A 22,108-nucleotide genomic window follows, 5' to 3' on the forward strand; every position below is an offset into this window, starting at 1 on the left:
GTGGCACTTCATTGGTGTCCTTGCTAACACATGTTTGCTTATGACAGCATGATCTGTAGAATAACTTTAGCTATACTTAATATAGGAGGCACATTTCTGAAAACTTTTTAACTTCTTGCCAAAGTTCTGTGTAGTGAAACTGAGTGGGATGTTAAATATACATAAATGGGTTTATTTATATATTTCATAATGTCATGCAAACTTGTTCTGCATTTTTCAGCATTGTTTAACACTTTGTTGTCAGAGAGAGCTGCACCACATTTCGTAACATATACATTTGAAAGAGCTGCATTTTAGCATTTGTAAAATAGTTTTCTGCCTGTATACTTGTCAAGCTATTTTAATGTAAACTAGCATAACTAACAATTATGTAGTTCCATCTAATGCTCACTGGCAGTACAAAAATGCCTTGGTCCTCATGGTATGACTCTGCAAGCCTGACAAGGACATTTTGGTTTACTTAGGACACAAACATGTTTTGTTTCAACCAAGCCAAAAACAGAAAAAAAAGCCAAAATAGATTGTAATACAGTCTGAAATAACATTTTGGAGATAAAATAATAATAATAATAATAATAATAATTACAGTCTTCCTTCTAAACAATATAATTGATCATCAATTGTTGATTTCTTCATTAATCTTTGAAAAGTGATAGTCGAGTCAGAATGAAACTTTCATGAATCGGATAGAGCAAGCAATTTTAAGCAACTTTCTAATTTACTCCTATTATCAAATTTTCTTTGTTCTCTTGGTATTTTTATTTAAAAAAACAGGAATGTAAGCATAGGAGCCGGCCTATTTTTGGTTAAGCACCTGGGTAGCACTATCTGAGTGGTGTCTAAATGTAGCTAGCAATCAGCAAGCGCTACCCGGCTTCTAAGCTTACATTCAAATAAAGATACAAAGAGAATGAGGAAAATTGATAATAGGAATAAATTAGAAAGTTGCTTAAAATTGCATGCTCTATCTGAATCGTGAAAGTTTAATTTTGACTAGGCTATCCCTTTAATACACTATATATGTTCTTAAGGTTTGTTAAGAGAATATCATATAAATTGTATGTGATTAATAACACTTTAAATTTTGCAGACTAGATTAGTTGCATTATAAAGTTTGATTTATTAATTATTTATATAAAAGACCATGAAAATAATCAGTACACAGAGATTAGGAAATAGTGATCTAGCCCACATTATTGCATTTTTAGTTTATTTTTGCTTTTAAAGTCAGGTACTGCAATATCTGTCATTCTGATGGGATACCCTGGTACTGTAGACTGAGGTATTGTGGAATGCTCTTTTAGGTGGGTATATCCTGATACATACATGTAATAAAGTCCGGTATAGTATACCCTGGTGCATACATGTAATAAAGTCTGGTATAGTATACCCAGCTGCATAAATGTAATAAAGTCTGGTATAGTATACCCTGCTGCATACATGTAATAAAGTCTGGTATAATATACCCTGATACATACATGTAATAAAGTCCGGTATAGTATACCCTGGTGCATACATGTAATAAAATCTGGTATAGTATACCCTGGTGCATACATGTAATAAAGTCTGGTATAGTATACCCTGCTGCATACATGTAATAAAGTCTGGTATAATATACCCTGATACATACATGTAATAAAGTCCGGTATAATATATCCTGATACATGTCCGGTATAGTATACCCTGGGGCATACATGTAATAAAGTCTGGTATAGTATACCCTGCTGCATACATGTAATAAAGTCTGGTATAATATACCCTGATACATACATGTAATAAAGTCCGGAATAGTATTCCCTGATTCATACATGTAATAAAGTCTGGTATAGTGTACCCTGGTGCATACATGTAATGAAGTCTGGTATAGTGTACCCTGGTGCATACATGTAATAAAGTCTGGTATAGTACACCCTGATGCATACATGTAATAAAGTCTGGTACAGTATACCCTGATGCACACATGTAATAAAGTCTGGTATAGTATATCCTGGTGCATACATGTAATAAAGTCTGGTATAGTACACCCTGATGCATACATGTAATAAAGTCTGGTATAGTAAACCCTGATGCATACATGTAATAAAGTCTGGTATAGTATATCCTGGTGCATACATGTAATAAAGTCTGGTATAGTATATCCTGGTGCATACATGTAATAAAGTCTGGTATAGTATACCATGATCCATACATGTAATAAAGTCTGGTATAGTACACCCTGATGCACACATGTAATAAAGTCTGGTATAGTAAACCCTGATGCATACATGTAATAAAGTCTGGTATAGTGTACCCTGGTGCATACATGTAATGAAGTCTGGTATTGTGTACCCTGGTGCATACATGTAATAAAGTCTGGTATAGTACACCCTGATGCACACATGTAATAAAGTCTGGTATAGTAAACCCTGATGCATACATGTAATAAAGTCTGGTATAGTATATCCTGGTGCATACATGTAATAAAGTCTGGTATAGTATATCCTGGTGCATACATGTAATAAAGTCTGGTATAGTATACCATGATACATATATGTAATAAAGTCTGGTATAGTACACCCTGATGCATACATGTAATAAAGTCTGGTAAAGTATACCCTGATGCATACATGTAATAAAATCTGGTAAAGTATACCCTGATGCATACATGTAACAAAGTCTGGTATAGTATACCATGATACATACATGTAACAAAATCCGGTATACTATACCCTGATGCATACATGTAATAAAGTCTGGTATAGTATACCATGATACATACATGTAATAAAGTCTGGTATACTATACCCTGATGCATACATGCAATAAAGGTTGGTATAGTATATCCTGATATTTACATGTAATAAAGTATGGTATAGTATATTCTGGTGCATACATGTAATAAAGTCTGGTATTGTATATCCTGGTGCATACATGTAATAAAGTCTGGTATAGCATATCCTGGTGCATACATGTAATAAAGTCTGGTATAGTATACCATTATGCATACATGTAATAAAGTCTGGTATAGTACACCCTGATGCATGCATGTAATAAAGTCTGATATAGTATACCATGATACATACATGTAATAAAGTCTGGTATACTATACCCTGATGCATACATGTAATAAAGTCTGGTATAGTATACCCTGATGCATACATGTAATAAAGGTTGGTATAGTATATCCTGATATTTACATGTAATAAATTATGGTATGTTATACCCTGAAGCATACATGTAATCAAGTCTGGTATAGTATACTCTGATGCTAGATGTAATAAAGTCTGGTATAGTATACCCTAATGCAGTGATTTTTAACCTTTTGTTTGCCGTGGCACACTTTTTTACATTAAAAAATCCCGTGGCACACCACCATCCCAAAATTTTAAAAAAAATCACACATTGTAGCCTAATACAGCATATTCATATACACATACACACAAACACACACATACTGTATGTATTGTGCTGTTATGCCATGCCTCCTACAAACTACCCCTGCACTGGGAGTAAAAAACAAGCAAAGTTTAAAAAATATGTCACACTGTTGTCAATCTGCCGTGGCACACCTGAGGATCTCTCACGGCACACTAGTGTGCCACGGCACACTGGTTGAAAAACACTGCCCTAATGCATACATGTAATAAAGTCTTTTATAGTATACCATGATGCATACATGTAATAAAGTCTGGTAAAGTATATCCTGATGCATACATTTAATACAGTCTGGTATAGTATACCCTGATACATACATGTAATAAAGTCTGGTATACCCTGATACATACATGTAATAAAGTCTGGTATACTATACCCTGATGCATACATGTAATAAAGTCTGGTATAGTATACCCTGATGCATACATGTAATAAAGGTTGGTATAGTATATCCTGATATTTACATGTAATAAATTATGGTATGTTATACCCTGAAGCATACATGTAATCAAGTCTGGTATAGTATACTCTGATGCTAGATGTAATAAAGTCTGGTATAGTATACCCTAATGCAGTGATTTTTAACCTTTTGTTTGCCGTGGCACACTTTTTTACATTAAAAAATCCCGTGGCACACCACCATCCCAAAATTTTAAAAAAAATCACACATTGTAGCCTAATACAGCATATTCATATACACATACACACAAACACACACATACTGTATGTATTGTGCTGTTATGCCATGCCTCCTACAAACTACCCCTGCACTGGGAGTAAAAAACAAGCAAAGTTTAAAAAATATGTCACACTGTTGTCAGTCTGCCGTGGCACACCTGAGGATCTCTCACGGCACACTAGTGTGCCACGGCACACTGGTTGAAAAACACTGCCCTAATGCATACATGTAATAAAGTCTTTTATAGTATACCATGATGCATACATGTAATAAAGTCTGGTAAAGTATATCCTGATGCATACATTTAATACAGTCTGGTATAGTATACCCTGATACATACATGTAATAAAGTCTGGTATACCCTGATACATACATGTAATAAAGTCTGGTATACTATACCCTGATGCATACCTGTAATAAAGTCTGGTACATTATACCCTGATGCATGCATGTAATAAAGTCTGGTATATTATACCCTGATGCATGCATGTAATAAGATCTGGTATATTATACCTGATGCATGCATGTAATAAAGTATTGTATAGTATACCCTGATGTATACATGTAATAAAGTCTGGTATAGTAGTAATACATCCTGGTGCATACATGTAAGGGCAGATGTAGTTGGTAATTGTGAAAACCCTGTTTAGGCAGCTGAAATTGGTAAAGTGAAGTGATGATAATCTTTGTTATAAGTAGGGTATAAATGCACCGCTGTATAGCGGCAGGTCAAATACAGTAGACAAGGTATTGTAATGCACAAGTGAAAGTCATTAGTAGCAGATAAAGGTCAGTGGCATTGTGATGGCTGCTTATTTGCAATAGTATTGGTAATTATATTAATTGAAATAAGAATGCAATTGTGATATTTATAAGAATGAAACTTAGTGCAAGGTTCCGCTAGTAGGATACATTGTAATTGCATTGGTACTGTATGAATAGCCCACACGTGGTTGTGGAATAGACACAGGTAACTTTATTGTTGAGTGCAAGTGTGTGAGTGTGTATATATATATATATATATATATATATATATACACACACACACACACACACACATATATATATATATATATATATATATATATATATATATATATATATATATATATATATATATATATATAATACACACACACGTCTAATATATTACTGAAGTGCATGTTAATTAATCATTAATGTAATTAAGTGTAGGAACTGCAAACTCCAAATAATGGATTTAAACGTGTGAAATAAATGTTGTCGTAATTGCAAGTGTTTTGTATTAGTAATATAAATGCAGATACATAACTGCTAAATGTAAGTACTACAGCTGCACATATTCTGCACCTACAATATCACTATATATAACCTGTAATTTTACTAAATAAGGTCACCATGACCTGCACTAGCCAATATACCGTGACCACCATAAAAGATGGAAAATTATTTGAACTTAGTATGGTGACCATGTTTCTCCATAAATGTAGGATTTGGATTTTAATTTACAGCCACCAAATAACCCATATTCGGACCCAGGCTATATGTGATTGAGATGGATGTTGTGCTATCTCATTGCCTGAGCCTTGCTTGTTTCCCTAAACAATCATGGTATTATATAAATTAAATATTTATTGGTTCACATCAGATACATCTACTCCAAGACTCACCACCATTTCCCACTGTTATTCAAAGCCATCGTGTGGGACAGAGTGGAAAAAGCTAAAACCCACAAAGACTTAAAAAGTGAGGAACCAGCCATGAACGCGATGAACTTCATGTCTGTGACAGGTGCCCAGGCAGTGCAGCAGGTGTCAGCAGCTGGTCTTGTCAGGTTGTGCACAGGTCACTGCTCATCTCAGGAGGCTTCTCAAGCTGGGCTGGGCAGGTAGGTGATTTTGTCTGACTATAAAAAAAAAAGTTTTAAAGATAACGTCTAATCTTGTAGCCTTGCACACTGTATTTTGTCCCCAGAGATATATGCTGGAGAGAAGGGTAGTCCTCTTGTGTTCAGTAGTGAAGATGCTATGTTGAGAATTTGCAAAGAGCTCCCACTCAGCACTTAATAAGAAGACCTCGGCTTATCCTAACAATAAGGACGAAGGGACATGTTCTGCTCCTACTGAGTAGGTGACACAACGGTCAGGAGCTGTCTTTCCATCAGAGAAGGCCAGAGAGAAAGAGAGGTGGGGAGAGATTAATACTCTTAATGTCCATAGAGCCAGACTCAGTCATTGTACAATTCCTCCCCAATCCTTCCCTGCATGACAGCCACTAAATCCAACGCTGAGGGGGCAATCCTCCCACCCCCACATCTTCAGATTTTGCTTCAAGAACTTTGAGATAAAATAAATTCAGAGTCAGAGATAGTTCTTTTCATGTATCCCTAATAAACAAAATGTATATTGTTTTTTTTTTTATTGAATAGTTGGTACAATCAATTATTTCAGCTTCTCTAAGATATGAACAACCGGGCATAATATTACACCAGGAGTGCTCTGCCTGGCATTTCACAGACAACAGGTTCTGTGCCCTCTGTCCAGGTCTTATTTCTACGGATCCCACACACTCCTTCTTGCCTTTCCTCTTCCTGGAATATCCTATCACACTGACATTACAAGCAGCTACTACAGAAGCTACTCTGGGAATTCAGCATCTTTGAGGTTTTCCTAGTGGCTTTTCTGCCTTCAGATATATTTTGCTTTACTTTTTGGCAGCAGATCCACAAACGTCATTTTGGTTTAAATGCTCCTTTAACCAATTTTCTGTATCCCCTATTCACCCAGGCAGCAGGCATACACAAATATATACATGATGAACTGATATATAAAAATGTTTGAGATAGTTTTATATATATATATATATATATATATATATATATATATATATATATATATATATATATATATATATATATATATATATATATATATATATATATATATATATATATGTCACACAGGATTCCAAACATTTTATATTATAGAATCCAGCCCTGGTTAACCAACCAGCAGGTACCATATTTATCAATAACTAAAGATCTCCAATTGTATGTTATTGGCATGTTTCTAGGAAGATTTTGTTTTAATATTAAAGTCCTATTACACACTATAATTTAATGTGTTTAATATCCTGATAACAGTATATTTGTGACACTATACTCCTGTAATAGTGTAGTTTGGGGAATACTAATATATTAAAATAAATCAAGGTTTGATAAAGGAACCAAAAAGTCTGAAGAAACAACCACACAGTGGACTAGCTAAGGGGCTAGTAAAAGTTTATGAGCGATGTGCCAAAGTAATACTATGTGTGTGCCAGCCTTATACTTTGTATAACATTTGGAAATGAAGAATTAATGCTTATAATAATAATAGTAATAATAAAGCCTGAAAATCAGACTGGATTCCTGGCTCTGCAGGAATTATGTTAGCCACATATCCACATTGGATAAGATACTTGGCCCCACAGCCCTTTTCTCACCTTATAGCCATATCAAACCTCAAGTCTTAGTCACCTATCCCTCAAGTTCCTCTGTCAGCCCCTAACCTTAAAGGGACAGGAAACCCCAAACATTTTTTGTTTTTGTTATTTGGATAGGACATACAATTTAAAACCTTTGCAATTGACTTCTATTATCAAATGTGCTACATTCTCTTGTTATCTTTTGCTGAAAGAACAGCATTGCACTACTGGCAGATAGCTAAACATATCTAGTTAGCCAATCACAAGAGACAAATGTGTGCAGGAACCAATCAGCAGCTAAATTCCATTAGTGTAGAATATGCGTGTAATCCTTTTCAAAAAGGGATACCAAGAGAACAAAGTACATTTGAAAATAGAAGTGAATTTAGAAATGTCTTAAAATAACATGCTCTGATTCATGCAAGTTTAATTTTGACGGTCCTAACCCTTTAATTTCCTCCATGTCTCCCCAGTGGCAGTCTGTTTCTTTGGGTTCCGTGGCATGTTGTGTGATGTTTCTCAAGTACTGTGCATGGTGCCTGTGTGTGGGGTGAGTGAAGAGGAGAGTATGATTAAGCTCCACTGGAGGCGTGAAATGCGCCAGGATAGTATTTCTTGCATTCCTGCATGTCCATGGAATTTTTAATTGTTATTAAATAAAGCTCATTTTGTAACTTTCACCTCCAAGTGCCAAGGACCTTACTTTCTTTGAAGAGAAGAGTAACACTGGACCTGATTGACCCCTACATGGAAAAAATGTGACAAGGGTGGGACCAGAGTCCATGACAGTCCTTAGTGCAACACTCAAAGTGACTATAAAAATGACTCAAAGTGCCACACTTGGCAACCATGCCATAGGTTGCTGACCCCTGGCATAAATTCAACTAAACTGTTTCCTTATATTTTAATTTTATATTTGCCTTAAAAAGAATCCCTGGAGCATCATAATTTGAAAATTCATAAAGATTTATACCACTGCAAGAATGTCTTAATTATAATCAATGAAGCTGCATCTATCTCATGGACATTCACATCCTACTGCATAGAATACGTTTCACTGTAAAATATACCACCATTGAAAACACTTTCAACAAATTACTAAACAATCAGATCAAACTGGAAATAAAGATAGATTTAAAAGGTACTATACAAAACATATGTACAAAAAAAACCTTGAATACTGCTAAGGAAAAATAAAAACGAGACAAACTCATCAGCTTTGAATATGTGAGACTCAACCTCGAAATGAGATACTTCTCTGGGGCAACAGAGGCTTTATGAGGTCTGCATGCTTCAGCAAGGTGTAGTGAAATACAGTGACCACGCCTCTAGAATGCCCTGCAACACCCATGTGCCTCTGCAAGTGATCTGAGATGCCTCTCTTCATTATTACCCTAACAGGACAGACATGCATATGTTTTACAGTAGGATCACTCCCACTAATGAAACAATAGAACAGACAGGTCAAGCAAGCCTTAGTGAATTTCAAACATGATGTCGCCTCTACCTTGGCAGCCTAATGAGCACCTATGAATCTAGTCCAAAGTCTTAGGAGCCAGGAGATTATTTTATACAGGGATGTATTTAAAATAAAGCAAAAAAGGAGCCACAACTAGCATTATAGAAGTCTTGGTTCCCTGGCTCCTGTCATTGTCAAGCACACTTCATGTTACATCAGTAAATAGTATCTATATGGTAAATGTTATAAAATGTATAAAAGGATTGTATGCAATGTCAAATATGACTTTTTACTTATCATGTTTGTATCAATTTTGCTACCAGAACAAATTAAATCTACTGCAATACAGAAACTGGTAAATATTTTTTAACATGAGGTAAATAGTTCATAAAGATTTCATTTTCATAGTGTAAGTATGCTTATTCATTGCACAAATTCTGGACCATAGACTCTAAATAGTGTGTCATACTATCTGATAGTGAGCCCTGACAACACAGTTTTATACAAATGGAATATTTTTGTACCCAACTGAATATATTGTTGGCCTTGTTTAAATTCCTCTCCATTTACTTATAATTTTCTTTTGTTATTGAATGAAGCTGAACATCTAGGCTGTGCCATATTATACACATTGCTTATTGCTTAATAAGTTGTATAATGTAATGCAGGGTGTTAATTTTATTACCTAATGACCAGGACTAGATCTGACATTAGCCAGAGAAGGCAGCAGTCAAAGGGCACCTTCACATGGTGCCAGCCTGACTGATCAGGTGATGCAGTTTTGCATATCATTACCCTTTGTCTTACATTCAGCCTGCTGCAAACTTTTCTGCAAACTGCAATCAATCAGAGGCTTCACTAAAGAGTTTAAAGACCCATCTGAAGCAGAAATATGTTCCTAACTATAACAAAAGCAAGTTGAAACACTGCTGCCTATGAATGAGACATAAAACCATTGGGAAACCCAACTGAACTGTGCCCATGCGACTAGAAAAATAAATGAGGCCCTGGTCACCTTAGGCTGAGTGTACTATAATAATAATTGTGTTTCTGTATTTTTTCTCCAGGGGAGTCACAGCTCTCTAGTGCATGATTTAAGAATTAACTGATCAGTGGCAGCTGATAAATAATAGTTGCTTTTATTCCCAAACAATGGTATTCAATTTATTGGCTTTTTGGAAAGATGGAACCCTGAGCTTGCCTGCTGGGACTAGAATATGGCCCTGATGTTACAACAGGTACATGTTCAACAATTCCCCTACTGTAAATGTAAATACCAGATAGATCTACCTGTTAGATTTATACCAAATACTTCAATATTTTATTAGTTTACAAAACTCTTGAAATAAAAAAGGTAACATGAACTGTAGCAATTGTTATTATACTATTGTTACTGTACTTTTTGTGCAGTTAAATTTTTAAACTAAATGTGTTTTCACTATGAGTTTAATAAAAAAGACAGGAGTCCTGTAACAGTCAGCTGAAGTCATTTAAAAGCCCCTGGTTGAAATAAGTCTAAATATTAAAAAAACAAAAAACAAACAAGGTTTGTTGCCAATATTTCTGCCTTAAAATTAACCCTTTGGCACTGATTGTATTTTTTTTTCATCTTTTAAAGCTAAAGTAAGGAATTTTAAATCATGTACTGGTCACTTAGGGTTGTAAAAAATATATACTGGCTTTAGCTTTAAAAGAAAAAAAAACAAACAAAAAAAAAAAACAACAGGTCTAATTTATAACCAATGCTATAGGCATAAGGTTTATGCTAAGAGAGATGCACTCAGGTAATTTAATGGTAGCCATTTTGTTTAGTAACTGACAACTTAATATGGAGCTTTGCCTTTTTGTAAAATATGGCTTCCTTTTTCAGCAGTTTTATGTTCTTCCTCATTTAGCTTTACAAATGTTCACAAGTTTCATCAGGTGTTACAAGTAAATATTAGATTTAACATAATTCATAAACAATTAAAGGGACACTGAACCCAATTTTTTTCTTTTGTGATTCAGATAGAGCATGACATTTTAAGCAACTTTCAAATTTACTCCTATTATAAAATTTTCTTTATTCTCTTGGTATCTTTATTTGAAATGCAAGAATCTAAGTTTAGATGCCGGCCCATTTTTTCCTTGCTGATTGGTGAAAAAAATTAATCCACCAATCAAAAAGTGCTGTCCAGAGTTCTTAACCCAAAAAATCTTAGATGGCTTTTTCTTCAAATAAAGATAGCAAGAGAACAAAGAAAAATTGATAATAGGAGTAAATTAGAAAGTTGCTTAAAATTGCATGCTCTATCTGAATCACAAAAGAAAAAAAAAAATGGGTTCAGTGTCCCTTTAAATATTTGTTTTGAAAATATTTGTGTTTTGCATGTTATGTAAGTGTACCCATGTTGAACTAATTGTAAAGCCTTAATATTTTCATAAGTATCTGAATCACAAAAGAAAAAAAAATGGGTTCAGTGTCCCTTTAAATATTTGTATTGAAAATATTTGTGTTTTGCATGTTATGTAAGTGTACCCATGTAGAACTAATTGTAAAGCCTTAATATTTTCATAAGTTTAATGCAAACTGAATGCAATTCATCACTTTATAGAAGTAACAACTTTCTGCTAGTGCAAAACAAAAACTGCTGCACGAGGGATACGTTTTTTTGGCACATATTTTAAAAGTTGTCAGACAGCTGGGAAAAAAACAAACACCTGCAGTGTAATTGCAGCTTTAGGATAGGAAAGACTATTACAAAAGATGACTTTATCCTAACTTGTATTTACAGAATAGCCAACATTTTGCTCCAAATTGGTTAGATTTCTTGAGTAAATAGAACCATTGTAAAAGGGACATGAAACCCCAAACTTTTCTTTCATGATTCAGATAGAGGACACAATGTTATACAACTTTCCAATTTACTTCTAGGAACAATTTCCCTTCATTCTTTTAGTATCCTTTATTGAAGAAGCAATGCATTACTGGGAGCTACCTGTACACATCGGTAAGCCATTGACAATAGGTATTTATGTGCAGCCACCAACTAGCTCCCTGCTCTGAGCCTATCTAGATATGCTTTTAAACATGGAATACCAAAAGAATGAAGAACATTAGATAATAGAAGTAAATTAGAAAGTTGTTTAAAGTTGTATGCTCTATCTGAAATATGAAAGAAAAATGTTGTTGCATGTCCCTTTAAGTTGTACACCCAGATACAGTGGATTGCCACTCCTGAGAAGGACTCAGTTGCTGAGCAAATATATAATAGCATATTTACATATCTACCAATCACCATGTTTGCCCTGCTCAGGGGAAACAATTTATTATGCATTATGCTTGTGTGTTTAAAGGGACACAAACCCCACATTTATTTTTCTCTCATGATTCAGACAGAACATGCTATTTTAAACAACTTTCCAATTTACTTCTGTTATCTAATTAGCCTCAATATATTGGTATCCTTTGTTAAAAAACTATACTTATGTAGGCTCAGGTGCAGCATTGCATTCTGGGTGCTAGCTTCTGACTGGTGGCTGAACACACATTTATCTTGTCATTAGCTCATCAGATGTGTTCAGCTAGCTTCCTGTAGTGCATTGCTGCTTCTTCAACAAAATAATCAAAAAGAATGAAGCAAACATGTTAATAGAAGTAAACTGGAGAGTTGTTTAAAATGTGTCTGCTCTGTGAATCACCAAGGACATTTTTTGGTTTAATGTGCCTTTAAACGTTTTACAGAAGTCACATACATTATAAAAAAAGTGATTTCATTTTAAAATATTTATATATATATATGATCCTTTAAACACAAAACAAAGATTACTCACAATAAATAGCACATTACTGTTACAACATGAGTGATATTATTGTTACCAAACACTGAAACTAGCAATTACATAACTAGCGGTTTTCAGTTTGTTACTTTTTATCATATGAGCTTTTTGAAAGGTTGTATCATATATAATATTGCTCTAAAACATTTACCAATATCAGCTTTAGGAATACATTAATTTGATTAATTTTTAATGAACTTGTTGTATCTTACAGACATTTTATAAATAAATCTATGAATATGTCAATCCAATTGTTCTGAATTCAGGAAAGAAACCCAATACGAAAACAGAAGAAAATCTTTGCTTGAACACTTGTTTATCATCTGTCATTAGATATATCCAGTTGTATGCATTGATCCATCTGTGATTATCTATCTATCTATCTATCTATCTATCTATCTATCTATCTATCATCTATCTATCTATCTATCTATCTATCTATCTATCTATCTATCTATCTATCTATCTATCTATCTATCTATCTATCTATCCACATATCTATCTGTCTCTATATAAATATGAATTTTGGCACAACCTATGAATATACACAGATCCAGTGGATCTTAAACAGAGAGGAGTCCTATAGGTGGATTACCATGCTATATATTTTGTGTATATTTCTTCATATGTGCTGTGAATTGATATGGACAATATAATTTCCACATGCTGTTAACCCATTCACTACAGCTAAGGATTCAGACTAATTACAGGCCACCAGCAGTTCAAGAGTTACAGGCAATCTCAGGGAATTTACATTTTTAAGTCTGAAAAAGGAAAACTCCTTTTGGTATTCAGTTAGGATCTCAAAAAGATTCTCAAACAGTAAGGATTAACCCCAGGGGATATGCTCTGTCAATTGCTTCTCAAGCAGAAAATAAACTGCATTAAACTTTGAGATAGGTTTTACATTTTATTGGATCAAAAAAATGTTATGCACCAATGGTGTTTTACAAACTGTTAACGCCTCTATCTGAGGCAACTCAATTGCTCTTTATTGTTGTTTTAACTGTGGCAAGGAATTTTTTGGGGGGAATATCTGCAGAGTGAGAGGCAATTGTTGTTGTAATATACAAAATATATAATAAAAAACATATATATACACCATATCATTTTATTTACAGTTGTGGTTGAAAGTAGTGGTACCTTCCACTTTTTTAGGAAAACTCACCATTTTTTCTGTACTAGGTAAAAATTTACAAAAGTATTTGATATTCTTCATGTTTTATTTCAAATTTAATAGGACAGAAACTTCACTTTGATTTATGACTTCACATGTTGCATTAAACAGTAAAACAAACGAGTGGCTCGGACAAAAATATTGGTAGATATTTCATAGCACAATGTTCGGAGAAAATAACAAAAGTCAAGCACTTTTTGCAGCTGTGAATATGATTTCTACACTTGTTGACTGGGATTTTGTCCCACTCTTCTTTAGCAAAAAGCTCCAGTTCTCTCAGGTTTGACAGATGTCTTTTCTCAACTGGGGATTTCAGCTCTTTCCACAGATGTTTGATGGGATTCTGATCTGGACTCATAAAAGGCCACTTCGGAACGGTCCAATGTTTTCTTCTCATCCATTCTTGGGTGCTTTTTGAGGTTCATTTTGTGTCATTACCCCGGCTTTTTTGTGTTTCTCACTTAAAATACAAAGTATGTATAAGCATTTTAGCACACAATATATCATTTAAAAGGAACAGTAATGTAAAAATTCAACTTTCATGATTCAGATAGAGCACTGGTTTTCAAACCTTTCCTCAGGCCTCCCAAACAAGCCAGATTTTCAGGGTTACCATGGATGAGAGTAGGTAAAATAACCATCTTTACTAATCAGCTGATTATTTCACCTGTGCTCCAGTTCAGATATCCTGAAGGGCTGCTAGGGAGGCCTGAGCACAGGTTTGAAAACCAATGAGATAGACCATGTGATTTTAAACAGCATTCTAATTTATTCATCAAATTGTCTTTGTTCTTTTGATATCCTTTTTTAAGAGTAAAGTTAGGTAGGCTAATTGGAGCGCATGAGTAGGCACATGTCTTTTGCAGTCTATCATAGTGGTGTTTGTATCTATGTATAGCATACATGTGCACTCAGCTCAACTTACCGAGGATGACTCTTTAATAAAGGATAACAAGAGAAGTAAGCAAAACTGAAAACAGAAGTAAATTGAAACGTTTTTTAAATGCACCCTGCTGAATTATCAAGGATAACCCTGCTACATATATTTCCCTAATTGTCTCTATCAAATAACAACTGCAGAACAATGTACTTTATACTAACATTATGACCATGGTTAGCCTTGTTGTTTGCAGTCTAAAGCCCAGATTAGCTTCAGGCAAATTGTGGGAGTAGTTTTTGAAATGATAAACAATTGCATTAAAAATAATGTTAATTTATTTTAAAAATGTCTAGACTTGGCAGATGTTATTTCACAACGACAGAAATGTCTTGTAATTACAAGGTGCACTGTTTACTGTTCCATTAAAGGGAAAGTCAACTCTAAAAATGTTCATGTTTAAAAAGATAGATAATCCCTTTATTACCCATTCCACAGTTTCACGTAAACAACACTGTTATATTAATACACTTTTTACCTCTGTGATTACCTTGTATCTAAGCATCTTCGGACAGCCCCCTGATCACATGACTTTCTATTTATTATCTATTGACTTGCATTTTAGGCAATAGTGCTGTGCTTTGCTAACTCTTAAATAACTCAAAGGGCATGAGCAGAATGTTATCTATATGGCCCACATGAACAAGCAGTCTCCTGTTGTAAAAAAAGCATGTGATAAAAGGCTGTCTGTAGTGGCTTAGAAACAGGCAGAAATTTAGAGGTTTAAAGGTTATAAAGCATATAAATATAACAATGTTGGTTGTGCAAAGCTTGACAAATAACTATTTTGGTGTCGACTGTCCCTGTAAGTGAGCTCAGCTTAAAGGGACACTGAACCCAAATATTTTCTTTTGCGATTCAGATAGAGCATGACATTTTAAGCAACTTTCTAATTTACTCCTATTATCAAAGTTTCTTCATTCTCTTGGTATCTTTATTTGAAATGCAAGAATGTAAGTTTAGATGCCGGCCCCTTTTTGGTGAACAACCTGGGTTGTTCTTGCTGATTGCTGGATAAATTCATCCACCAATAAAAAAGTGCTGTCCAGAGTTCTGAACAAAAAAAAAAAGCTTAGATGTCTTCTTTTTCAAATAAAGATAGCAAGAGAATGAAGAAAAATTGATAACAGGAATAAATTAGAAAGTGGCTTAAAATTGCATGCTCTATCTGAATCATGAAAGAAAAAATTTGGGTTCAGTGTCACTTTAACACGTCTAATGTAGAAGTCTGTTTATTAGTGCACTTGTGTGTATTAGTCTATTTGCAGAGCTCTATACATGTGTATGTGTGTGATTTTAAATCAGTAAAACATTATTCAATTCTAATAAGAAGTGTAAAACATTTGACAAAACTTATTTATTAGCCCCTTCCCAGTCTCTCTATAACTTCCTATATGGGATCAAGTATTTACCTTTGATGAGAAAAACCTTTAATACACCTTAAAGGGACATTAAACATTTTAAGATAGTGATATAAATTGTAAGTATATATATAAGTCTGCAATATACTTTAATTATTTTGTCGCTCTTTCCTGTAATTCCATTCTGAAATCGTGAGCTTTTCAGTTCCAGAAATGGAAGTGCAGAACACTGTTGTTTCTTTCATGTAATTGGCAAGAGTCCATGAGCTAGTGACGTATGGGATATACATTCCTACCAGGAGGGGCAAAGTTTCCCAAACCTCAAAATGCCTATAAATACACCCCTCACCACACCCACAATTCAGTTTTACAAACTTTGCCTCCTATGGAGGTGGTGAAGTAAGTTTGTGCTAAGATTTCTACGTTAATATGCACTTCTCAGCATTTTGAAGCCTGATTCCTCTCAGAGTACAGCGAATGTCAGAGGGACGTGGAGAGTATTACCTATTGCAGTGATTTTCCTAACGGGGGTATTTTTCATAGGTTCTCTGTTATCGGTCGTAGAGATTCATCTCCTACCTCCCTTTTCAGATTGACGATATACTCTCAATTTACCATTACCTCTACTAATAACTGTTTTAGTACTGGTTTGGCTATCTGCTATATGTGGATGGGTGTCTTTTGGTAAGTATGTTTTTTATTTCTTAAGACACCTCAGCTATGGTTTGGCACTTTATGCATTTATATAAAGTTCTAAATATATGTATTGTACTTATATTTGCCATGAGTCAGGTTCATGTATTTCCTTTTGCAGATTGTCAGTTTCATTTTTGGGAAAAGTTAATATTGAGAAATATTTTCTTACCTGAGGTTTAGTCTTTTTTTCAATTGACTACTTATTTTAAATTGAGCGCTGTCTTAGGCTCGCGGGTTCGCTAAATGCTACACTTTATTGCGTAAAGGCACATCTGTTGATGCTAGTTCGTCATTTCCGGCGTCGTAGTTGACACAGGGGTTCACACAGGGTTGTGTTATTAGTGACGCGAGTGTGTCATTTCCGGACATGGTTGGCGCCAAAAAAATTTCAGTTACGTTGTGTGTCATACTTGGCGCCAAACTTTTTTTCATTATTTATTGCCCCATTGCTTTTGCCTCTTGCCTTTTTCTTTTTCTGAGGGCTATGCTATTTGCATTTTTCCCATTCCTGATGCTATTTCTGACATGATTTCTAAGGAATAGAATAAGCCAGGTACTCCTTTTAATCCTTCTGCAAGGTTTAAAAAATTGTATCCTTTACCAGCGATTGTAATAGAGTTTTGGGAAAAGATCCCCAAAGTTGATGGGGCAATTTCTACTCTTGCTAAACGAACCACTATTCCTATGGAAGAAAGTACTTCCTTTAAAGATCCTTTAGATAGGAAGCTTGAATCTTATCTAAGGAAAGCCTATTTATATTCAGGTCTTCTTCTTAGGCCTGCAATTACTTTGGCTGATGTTGCAGCTGCTTCAACTTTTTGGTTGGAGAATTTAGCGCAACAAGAATTGGATTCTGACATATCTAACATTGTTCGCTTACTGCAACATGCTAATCATTTTATTTGTGATGCCATTTTTGATATTATCAAAATTTATGTTATATCCATGTCTTTAGCTATTTTAGCTAGCTTTATGGCTTAAATCTTGGAATGCTGATATGACATCTAAGTCTAGATTACTATCTCTTTCTTTCCAAGGTAATAATTTATTTGGTTCTCAGTTGGATTCTATTATTTCAACTGTTACTGGGGGGAAAGGAGTTTTTTTGCCTCAGGATAAAAAACCTAAGGGTAGATCCAAGGCTTCTAATTGCTTTCATTCCTTTCGTCAAAATAAGGAACACAAACCTAATCCTTCCCCCAAGGAATCTGTTTCCAATTGGAAGCCTTCCTCAAATTGGAATAAATCCAAGCCTTTCAGGAAACCAATGTCAACCCCTAAATCTGCATGAAGGTGCGGCCCTCATTCCAGCACAGCTGGTAGGGGGCATATTAAAGTTTTTCAAGGATGTTTGAATATATTCTGTCCAAAATCAATGGATTCAGAGCATTGTCTCTCACGCATCTCAGTGAATCCAGTAAAAGCTCAGGCTTGCCTGAAGTGTGTTTCAGATCTAGAGGTTTCAGGGGTAATCATGCCAGTTCCTTTTCAGGAACAAGGCCTGGGGTTTTATTAAAATCTATTCATTGTCCCAAATAAAGAAATTTCATTCAGACCAGTTCTGGATCTGAAAATTTTGAATCGTTATGTAAGAGTACCAACTTTCAAGATGGTGACTATAAGGACTATTCTGCCTTTTGTTCAGCAAGGACATTATATGTCTACAATAGACTTGCAGGATGCTTACCTTCATATTCCGATTCATCCAGAACATTACCAGTTCCTGAGATTCTCTTTTCTAGACAATTTAACTTTACCAAAAAGTTTTTTGATTCCTCAGACAAGGGTCAACTTTTTTAGGTTTCCAGATAGATTCAGTGTCCATGACTCTGTCTCTAACAGACAAGAGACGTTTAAATTGGTTGCAGCCTGTCGGCACCTTCAGTCTCAATCATTCCCTTCAGTGGCTATGTGCATGGAAGTTTTAGGCCTCATGACTGCAGCATCGGACGCGATTCCTTTTGCTCGTTTTCACATGAGACCTCTCCAGCTTTGCATGCTGAATCAATGGTGCTGGGATTATACAAAGATATCACAATTAATATCCTTAAATCCCAATCTGATGTGGTGGTTAAATCCCCAATAAGGTTAAATCACCAGCGTTTAGTTCAAGGGGCCTCTTTTGTTCAGCCAACCTGGACTGTGATCACAACAGATGCAAGTCTTTCAGGTTGGGGAGCTGTCTGGGGATCTCTGACAGCACAAGGGGTTTTGAAATCTCAAGAGACGAGATTACCAATCAATATTTTAGAACTCCGGGCAATTCTCAGAGCTCTTCAGTTTTGGCCTCTGTTGAGGAGAGAATGTCACAATGGTGGCATATGTCAATCATCAGGGTGGGACTCACAGTCCCCTAGCTATGAAAGAAGTATCTCGGATACTTGTTTGGGCGGAATCCAGCTCTTGTCTAATTTCTGCAGTTCATATCCCAGGTGTAGACAATTGGGAGGCGGATTTTCTCAGCCGTCAGACTTTACATCAAGGGGAGTGGTCTCTCCATCCGGATGTGTTTTCTCAAATTGTTCAGATGTGGGGTCTTCCAGAAATAGATCTGATGGCTTCTCATCTAAACAAGAAACTTCCCAGATACCTGTCCAGGTCCAGGGATTCTCAGGCGGAAGCAGTGGATGCGCTGACACTTCCTTGGTGTTATCAACCTGCTTATATCTTCCCACCTCTAGTTCTTCTTCCAAGAGTGATCTCCAAGATCATCATGGAACGATCATTTGTGTTGCTGATGGCTCCAGCATGACCCTACAGGTTGTGGTATGCGGATCTTGTTCTGATGTCCAGTTGCCAACCTTGGCCACTTCTGTTAAGGCCGGACCTACTGTCTCAAGGTCCGTTTTTCGATCAGGATCTCAAATCATTAAATTTGAAGGTATTGAAATTGAACGCTTAGTATTAAGTCATAGAGGATTCTCTGACTCAGTAATTAATACTATGTTACAAGCTCGTAAATCTGTCTCTAGGAAGATTTATTATCGAGTTTGGAAGACTTACATTTCATGATGTTCTTCTCATAAATTCTCTTGGCATTCTTTTAGAATTCCTAGAATTTTACAGTTTCTCCAGGATGGTTTGGATAGGGGTTTGTCTGCAAGTTCCTTGAAGGGAAAAATCTCTGCTCTTTCTGTTTTATTTCACAATTTACAATTACGCACAAAGGGCTAGATTACAAGTGGAGCACTTAATTATCGTGCTCCCGCAAACGGGCAAATTTGTCCGTTTATGGGAGCTCGATAATGAACCAGCCATTACAAGTGGCTGGGTATTGCTCCCGCGAGCTCACAAACTTCTAAAAGTGCCCCAAATGCCCTCAAAATAGAGGGCATTATAGTTTATAGAAAAAAAATGGCATAAAAAAGTGCCTTTACATTGTGGTCTAGGAGAACTGTGTGTTCCCATAGACTGCAATGTAAATATATATGTATATACACATATTAACACATAAACATATTTTTAAAAACTGCGGCCCATCACTGCGATACTTACTCCCTTTACTGCGCGAGTCTCTGATGCCGTTTGTGACGACATCAGAACAAGGCTATCATAGGAGCCTATGGAATTGCGCTCTCGTGAGCACAATGCTTCTTTGTAATGAGAATGCTAGCTCATGTTCCATTACGATTTACTTGTAATACCAGCACACTTTGTCGTGCACTTGTATTATAAAGTGGAGCGCTAATTGCGATATTTAGCGCTCCACTTGTAATCTAGCCCAAACTGTTTTGTGTGTCTCCAAAGTATTGTTATGTAATTATTATTTTACTAGGCGATAAGGCTGCCCAGAGGGCAGTCTATGTTTTAAAAACTACAACCCCCCCAGCTAAAGTTAAAAAAAAAAAAAAAAAAAAAAACTAAAATTACAGAAAAAATGAAAAGGTATCCAAAATAAATAATTTAAACCTAAACTAATACCCCTATAAAAATAAAAAATGTCCCCCCAAAATAAAAACACCCGCTAATCTAATGCTAAACTACCAATAGCCCTTAAAAGGGCTTTTTGTAGGGTATTGCCTTAAGTTAAACAGCTCTTATGCAGTTACAAAAATTTCTAAGTCCCCCCTAACAGTAAAACTCTCCACCCACCAAACCCCCAAAAATAAATAAACCCAACACTAAAAAACCTAAACTATCCATTGCCCTGAAAATGTCATTTGTATGGGCATCGCCCTTAAAAGGGCATTCTGCTCTTTTGCTGCCCTTAAAAGGGCATTCAGCTCTTTTGCTGCCCTTAAAAGGGCATTCAGCTCTTTTAAGAAGTGCCCATAACCCTAATCTAAAAAAAAACAAATCCTTAAAATAAAAAACCTAAGTCTAAACCCCAAAAATAAAAAAAATAAACCTAATCCCTATGGAAAAAAAACAACAACAATCTAATGCTAAAATATCTTTAGCCCTTAAAAGGCTTTTTGTAGGACATTGCTCTAAGTTAAACAGCTCTTTTGCAGTTACAAAAAATTCTAAGTCTCCCCCTAACAGTAAAACCCACCACCAACCAAACCCCCCAAAATAAATAAACCTAACACTAAAAAAACTAAACTATCCATTGCCCTGAAAAGGGCATTTGTATGGGCATTGCCCTTAAAAGGACATTCAGCTCTTTTGCTGCCCTTAAAAGGTAATTTAGCTCTTTTGCTGCCCTTAAAAGGTAATTTAGCTCTTTTAAGAGGTGCCCATCCCTAATCTAAATTAAACAAACTCCTCAATTTTTTTTTTTTTTTTAACATATCATTTTTATTAGGGAAAACAAGAACAAAACGCACAGAGGTTACAAAATTCCAGTGTATAGGTTACAATTAATAAGCAAGGTTGCAGTGGTTAACATTAACAGGAGTGAACATAATCAGAAAGAGTGCTGTCCTTTGATACATATAGACATTTCTGCCAATTATTAACCTATGAGTGAGTATAATAATCACCCCTGTACGTGTCTATCATTCCCAAACATTTTAATTATTTTAAACCAGAACTTTCCTAAATTCACTAACTCACTAACTAAAAGAAAACCTGCACTACTACTAAGAGCCCCATTCTGGTACAGGTTGAGGTCGAGGCCTGGCAGAGAGAAAGAAAAAAAAAAGGGAAAGAGGGGAAAAAGGTAGGAGGGAAGAAGGGA

The 22,108-nt window shown here is 35.4% G+C and overlaps 1 protein-coding gene across 1 annotated transcript in view; it reads right to left on the reverse strand.

Moving 5' to 3' along the window:
• WNT1 (Wnt family member 1) overlaps positions 1-5,852 on the reverse strand; it is a 21,058-nt gene extending 15,206 nt beyond the window's left edge. The window contains exon 1 of the mRNA XM_053704955.1: positions 5,743-5,852. Coding sequence (XP_053560930.1) covers positions 5,743-5,852 — 110 coding nt within the window. The remainder of the gene's footprint in view (positions 1-5,742) is intronic.
• Between the last annotated feature and the right edge of the window lie 16,256 nt (positions 5,853-22,108).

The sequence above is a fragment of the Bombina bombina genome, chromosome 3 (assembly GCF_027579735.1).
Source record: "Bombina bombina isolate aBomBom1 chromosome 3, aBomBom1.pri, whole genome shotgun sequence".
Classification (NCBI taxonomy): Eukaryota; Metazoa; Chordata; class Amphibia; order Anura; family Bombinatoridae; genus Bombina; species Bombina bombina.